At 39.0% G+C, this 7500-nt stretch overlaps 1 protein-coding gene across 4 annotated transcripts in view; it reads left to right on the top strand.

The window, feature by feature from the left end:
• svild (supervillin d) overlaps nucleotides 1–7500 on the top strand; it is a 114933-nt gene that overhangs the window by 61677 nt on the left and 45756 nt on the right. For all 4 annotated transcript variants that reach the window (XM_061967860.2, XM_061967863.1, XM_061967859.1 and 1 more), the window contains one exon: nucleotides 1291–1346. In XM_061967860.2, the coding sequence (XP_061823844.1) occupies nucleotides 1291–1346 (56 nt within the window). The remainder of the gene's footprint in view (nucleotides 1–1290; nucleotides 1347–7500) is intronic.

Below are 7500 nucleotides of genomic sequence, written 5' to 3'. Positions count from 1 at the left end.
CCCTGCTGTTTTTAAGGATTCCCTGCAAAAATCACCTGTGGTACAGAAGTGTTCTGCTGTTTTTAAGGATTAACAGCAAAAATGCTCATGCTCATCAAAGATCCTCTGTTGAACTATTTTAGGATCCTCTCTGTATGAAGGGAGCACCCAGCTGTTTTAAAGACCTACTGCAAAAACACCAGTCTAACATGTACAGTATATAGCAGAAGTGCTTTGCCGGTTTTAGGAAACAGATGCAAACCGATTGTTAAAGATCATGTACATAATAGGAGAGCCCTTCTGTTTTAAGGATCTACTGCAAAAATGCTAGTCAAATATTTTCTTGATAATATACAATCTTACGATCTTCTCTATATGACAGGAACAACCTGCTGCGCCGCGAAAAATGCTTTTCTATTATCTGTATAACAGAAGTTTTTAACTGTCTGATAAATAGGCTCGCCAGAGATCCTTTATATGAAAAAAGAGGTTTAGGAGGATCTACTGCAAAAATACGAGTAAAAGATCCTATGTGCGAAAGAATCATTCTGTTGTTTTAAAGCCACAAAAACATCACATTTCAAAATGACTAGGGTTCTCTGCTGTTTTTAGGAATCAGCTGCAAAAACTAAACAAAAATGTGTCTCTCCCCAGTTTGGAACTGAACATGCAGACGGGATTTGGCTCGCTAGCTGCCGGTTCAATAGGTCTGCCCGGTATTTCAAATACCGCGCATTGCTAGTCCGCCTGTGTGATGAAAGCCTCAACACATCGTCTTGCGTCACCGCCCGTGCACGCAAAAAAAGATGTGTCCTACTTGTGACAACAAGCGGTGTCAGCGTCTCCACTGAAGCAGAAGCAGACATTTCAGCGCCGAGTTGTCACTGAGATTAGAGTCTCGGTGAGTGAGGGCACAGTAGAGTGAGAGGGCGGGCGGGAAGAAGAGACATCACTTCTCAGTGGGGAAAAAAGCAGAAAACAAACCTCTTATTGTGCTGCAATTTCATAACTGAGCTTAAACTTGCAATTTTAGTGGATGGAACTTTTGCAGCGTCTCCACACAGCTGCCTTGCATCATCTTCTTGTCCCTGGGTCCATTTCATGCCTTGTAAGCGTCCTCATTAATTAACCATTGAGTCTGTTTTTGGCAGAAGCATCCTCCTATTTACAAAACCCCCGCACTTGGTTGACCATGTTTGGCCCGTGCGTCTCTCAAGCCACCCACAATGTGCCGATGCCAAATGCATGGTCCTGAAGATTTGTCACTTCAAGAACGGCCTTAAAATAATCATCTTGCTGTGTCTCTTTCAGTTATCCAGAAGACTTCAGACACAAAGACTTACACTTCCAAGATGTCTCTTATAAAGGTAGTGCACTTCTAAATTGATTTTTGTCAAATGTGTGTTTAATTGTGGGGTGGAACTGAAACTAATGGTTTAAAAAGCTTTGCTACTAATTGATCACAAGGACTGGTTCAGTGAATAGACAAAAAAATGCGCCTTGACGACAAATTTCTGTCAAAAATGTATCAGACTGCTTCATACACAAATCGATGAATGCAATTTTTCACAGTGCATTTGAGCTGAAATATCCACAAATTGAATTTGGCTATTGTCAAGAACTCCTTGTAAACTCTGTAAACATGTTCCATGCTTTTAAAACCAGGGAGTGTCATTTGTCATAAGTGGGCTTACTTATCTTGGGTCTGAACCGTCAGCCAGTTGAGTGTGGGCTAGCGGAATTATTGCTAACATTACTTGTGGTTTGCATGCACATTAGTGCACATTAGCATGCAGTTTCTTTACAAATGACCCTTGTTGTTGGCCATAACTGCTGCGCTGATGTCCCACAATGCATCCTGTGCATCAGTGTTGTATGTTATGTTGTGTAATTGTGTAACGTGTTGTGTAATGTGCCTGTAGTGCAGACATAGTAAAACAATGGAATAATCATAAATAATGTGACAGAACTAGAAAAGTGCAATTAAATGTGTTATTTCAGTGGTCCCCAACCACCCGATCGATTGGTACCGGGCCGCACAAGAATTTTTTATGTTTTATTTTAATTTAATTTTATTTTAATTTTTTTGTATTAAATCAACATAAAAAACACAATATATACTTTATATATCAATACAGTCTGCAGGGATACAGTCCGTAAGCACACATGATTGTATTTCTTTATGAAAAAAATAAATTAAAAAAAATCCACCCGCAACCCCCCCCTCCCCGTCCGTGGGACAAATTTTCAAGTATTTGTCTGTAATTAATTATTAATTAATTCATGTTATTTATAATTAATTAAAGCGATTATAAATAGGGAAAAAATACAATTAAATGTGTGATTTTTTTTGTAACACATTTCTGTAATTAATTTATCATTTTGATTAACGCAATGACGCGGCCCTAGTGTAAATCATTTTCAACATCGGCACCGATTCTGATTTAACAAGCATTGTGTGAGGTCCAGTTCCCGCTCTAGATCACAGACTTGCGCTCATATAATTTTATAGTTTGCTTTCATCAAAACCTAATAGCACAGAAGGATGCCAAGGTCGCTCACAATTCTAAACATGACATTAGAACAAAGACAACCAATGATAACCAACAATCTTGAGATTGATTATTGTCACTTTCCAAGCTGATTTCCTGCAGGCCTTTTCCATTGCAAAACTGAGATGGTTCCACTAAAAACAAATCACGCAATTGCAATATTGCACGGAGCTATCCTGCACCTGGTTGCACACTTTGGCTCCAGTAAAGCCATGACACAACACTTCCATGGAGGAGGACAAAAACAACCTCTGGAGCCCGAAAGCATGCATTTAGTGGAACTGAACTTTTAGTAGAGATTTAGGTCTTTCCCAGGCTGCTGAGGTTTCAGAAGTGATTTTGGATGTAAATAGCTGTTCTAGCTTGCCCTTCACAGACCAGGAGCAGTGCCAAGCTTGGCCAAGTGAAGCCAGATGGCAGTTAAAAAAAACAAAAACAAAAAACTTCTGGAAAACCTGGGCCTCACAAAGAGACTGTCGTAATACTCTCCCATCCTTTTATTGTGACCTATATCCCTGTTTTTCTCATGTCTTACCTGAAAGATCTGGAAACCTTTCACCACACTGGCAAATAAACAACTGGATTTGACTGGAATGACTGAGACATGAACACAATTTATTTTCCTATTTTAGCAACAACTGCTTTTACTAGACCAGGGGTCGGCAACCCGCGGCTCTAGAGCCGCATGCGGCTCTTAAGCGCCGCCCTAGTGGCTCTCTGGAGCTTTTTCAAAAATTTATGAAAAATGGAAAAAGATGAGGGGAAAAAATATATATTTTTTGTTTTAATATGGTTTCTGTAGGAGTACACAAACCTCCCTAATTGTTATAAAGCACACTGTTTATATTAAACATGCTTCACTGATTCGAGTATTTGGCTAGCGCCGTTTTGTCCTACTAATTTTGGCGGTCCTTGAACTCACCGTAGTTTGTTTACATGTATAACTTTCTCCGACTTTCGAGGACGTGTTTTATGCCACTTCTTTTTCTGTCTCATTTTGTCCACCACACTTTTAACATTGTGCATTCATGCACAAAGGTGAGTTTTGTTGATGTTATTGACTTGTGTGGAGTGCTAATCAGACATATTTGGTCACTGCATGACTGCAAGCTAATCGATGCTAACATGCTATTTAGGCTATCTATATGTACATATTGCATCATTATGCCTCATCTGTAGGTATATTTGAGCTCATTTAGTTTCTTTTAAGTCATCTCAATTCAATGTATATCTCATGACACATTATCTGTATGTAATATGGCTTTTAATTTGTTGCGGCTCCAGACAGATTTGTTTTTGTATTTTTGGTCCAATATGGCTCTTTCAACATTTTGGGTTGCCGACCCCTGTACTAGACGGACAAATAATACGGCAACATAAAATTGATAGTTGGAAGGTATGCCAACTATATCAATAAATACAAGTTACTTGAGCATCATTTAAGTTATTTGTTATGTTTTTATTTATTTTTATTCTTGCAAACATTTATTTACATAATTATCTTAACTTGTTTCTATTTCCTATTATTTGTTTAATTTTAATAAAAATGTATTCATGTGTAATAGTTACATTTAGAGATGTACCTGTCAGGTGCTGCTGTTGGTCTTGAACCCCAAGATGCAGAGATGGCAGGTGTAGTGCAGGAAAACATGACTTTAATGTCAAAAAGGAAATAGTGCAACTGGTTAATGCACATGCAGGGAAAACAGGAACCAGGAAACAGGCAACAGGAAACAATCATTGAGCCCTGACTGGAGGGCGAGGCAGGCATAAAGGGACGGCGTGGCGCAGTGGAAGAATGGCCGTGCGCGACCCGAGGGTCCCTGGTTCAATCCCCACCTAGTACCAACCTCGTCATGTCCGTTGTGTCCTGAGCAAGACACTTCACCCTTGCTCCTGATGGGTGCTGGTTAGCGCCTTGCATGGCAGCTCCCTCCATCAGTGTGTGAATGTGTGTGTGAATGGGTAAATGTGGAAGTAGTGTCAAAGCGCTTTGAGTACCTTGAAGGTAGAAAAGCGCTATACAAGTACAACCCATTTATCATTTATCATTTATAAATAGTAGCCTGATTGGCAACTGCAACCAGGTGTGCCAGGCTGCCAATCAGGGACAGGTGAGGAAAACGAACGCTCAAGGAGACATGCAGGGAGTGGAACTAAAATAAGAGCGCTGACAGGAAAAAAACACAAACTAAGGAAACACAACCAGACGTGAATGTGACAGATCGTCACAGTACCAATCGTGGGATCGGATCGAGGGCCGATATTTGCCTTTTTTAACAGCGGTGTTCCAGTGTTTACATGTCTAAAGATTGTACTCGTGTGAATGATTCTTCAAAGCTGCAACAAAGGTGTTGTTTAGCCACAGTGCAAAGCCGCTTTTAAGATACGAATCCTCACCGCCATGGCAAAAAAATAAACTGTTTCTTCCAAGTAATATTATCACCGGAGAACTAAACGTTAAGGATTGGCTTAGCACCTATGTGTCAAAGTCAAGGCCCTGCAACAATACTCCATCAGTGTTGGCGCTAGGAATTTTCACAATGGGGTCCCAATGGGGTCCCAGGGACCCCATCAAGTCATAAAAATGGGATCCTAAAGTACATTTTTGGGGTCCCACTTTTTTGTAACCGTTTTGAAAACAAATGATAAATGTATGCATTATCCTGTTATATCTCACATTCTATATTGTGTTTTGGAAAAAGGTTGTCATAAACATTACTTAATTCATTAAAAAAAATAATACAAAAGAAAACAAATTTTAATGCATATGTAAATTTATTCACTTTCTTCTTTCCTTCATGGATCTAAACTTGACCACGGCCAGTATTTTTTTTCTATATTTTTATTGTAATATTTTCAGAATGTGTTTGTTCTATTTTTGGTCAAAGTAAGACAAAGAAAACCATCTGAAGTTGTCTTTATTTTTTTGTTTTAATGCCATGATTTTATTAGTCCGGCCTGTGTGTGCACATATTTTCCTCCATGCGGCCGCTGAGCTAAAATGAGTTTGACACCCCTATCTTAGCACAATGCATTTTTTTTATTGTGCTTGCTTAATTCTATAAAACATTTTCAGTTCTATAGGGCTTTAAAGGGCACGTGATTTCGCAATGCATTGTGGGTGCCGAGTGGTCATTTTTGCTGCACATAGGTTGTGTTTACATGGCAGTGCTGTCCACGCGGTAATGTGAGAGAGTAGGGTTGCACATTTAATCACATTTTAAACGTGATCACGATTTTGGTCGCTATGATTAAATGAGGGTGATCGTCAACGATATTAACATTTTAAAAACTGACTGCGCTGCATATCAATTCAAATACTTTCACAACCAACAATCAGCCAGCCACCAGGAGGCGACCGATAGACAGTGGACTTATGTGAGAGTGAGTCAGAGTGAGTGACAACAGAGGTTGAAGATAGATCAACCAGTAACTCCTGAAAATATTAGGAAAAATAAATGCATTATTACATCGGTGTCCTCCCCACCCACTGGGTACCAACAGGCACGTGTTTAAACCCTGAAAGACGACCGCACGCCTCGCCTTTCTCTAGGCACTCCCGCTCGTTTCCGAAACCCGTAAATGCTCCAACAACAAACGCCACAACAAGTTGCATGGCAAAGCTGCGTTGGTGTGCACATTTAAACAAATGATTGAGTTGCTGAGACACGTTAAACATTAACACTTTCCTTCTTTTCTCAACCGCCATCGCTGTGAAGCTGGTTGCGAACAGAGCGCGTCACCCGCCACTGGCGCTAAGCCCCGACGAACAGCTACAAAAGCGGGGTGCTAAAAATACAGGCGAGCCTTAAAAATGGTTTAATACGCTAAAGTTGAGCATATTAATAAAAAAATACTCTTACAAAATCAAGCTGATTAACAAAGATAGTTAGATAATATAACACGTGATAGTTCTACCTCAATGAAACCTTATTCTGGAAATGCATTATGTTGCTCAAGGTAATATTGTTTATATGTTGCTGGGATACCCATGATTTCAGCCTTTCAAAGCTCCTGTTGGACCACCAATTTGTGACCTCGGTATTCGTCAGATCCTAGTTACGGCCCTACACACACACACACACACACACACACACACACACAACACACACCGAGCAGGACGACACAAAAGCTAACCGCTAAAGCTTCAATGTAAAGTAGGGGTGATCGATTCAGATGTCGATACTATAGATACCTAATATAGTATCAGTATCGATATTTTTCTTTTTCTTGTTCTTATTTTTTGTTTTGTTTTTATTATTGTATTAAAGTCAGGGAGTATGTCTGTGGCTACAGGAAGGCTTTTAGGGCAAAACTCGAGTGATTTAGATAATAAAACAATTTTGTTTAGTTATTGTGCACTTGTCACTTTATTTTGCTAAAAAAAACATTGTAACACAAATGTAATACCTCACCTTATTTACAACAATACTAGTCAATTTTGAATTTATAATTGCAAGCTTTTTACATGTGTTATTGTTATCTGCTGTAAAACATTTTCAGTTCTATAATCTATTGTCAAAGTATTGTATGGGGACGCAAAATCCGATCAGATCTGAGGCAAAAAAATCGGATCGGAGGCCGAAAATGTTGATCGAGACATCCCTAATTATTTTTTCTGTCTTTTTTTTCATTTCATTTGTGTATAAGATAACATCTTATTGTTTCACATTCTCTAATATTTGCTCTTCTTAGTCTAAATGTCACCATTCTATAATACCAGTAACTACTTTTAGGATAGGCACAAGGTAGAATTACATAAATTGTACTCCTTTTCAGACCTTTTTTAAATTGTCCAAGTATAAAAATGTGATATCCAATACAAATAAAATCTATGGACAAAAAAAAGGCACATTATCCGTCTTTTTGTCCACTGCGAGCTGGTAAGCGTCTGAAAGACTAGTGCAGAATAGTTGGAGACTGCTTAAGATCAAAATAACAATTTCCTGGATAAAGTTATCGCATT

This window comes from Nerophis lumbriciformis, linkage group LG11, assembly GCF_033978685.3.
Source record: "Nerophis lumbriciformis linkage group LG11, RoL_Nlum_v2.1, whole genome shotgun sequence".
NCBI classification, from domain to species: domain Eukaryota; kingdom Metazoa; phylum Chordata; class Actinopteri; order Syngnathiformes; family Syngnathidae; genus Nerophis; species Nerophis lumbriciformis.
Note: the sequence above shows the minus strand (reverse complement) of the source record. Positions and strands in the feature narration are given on the sequence as shown.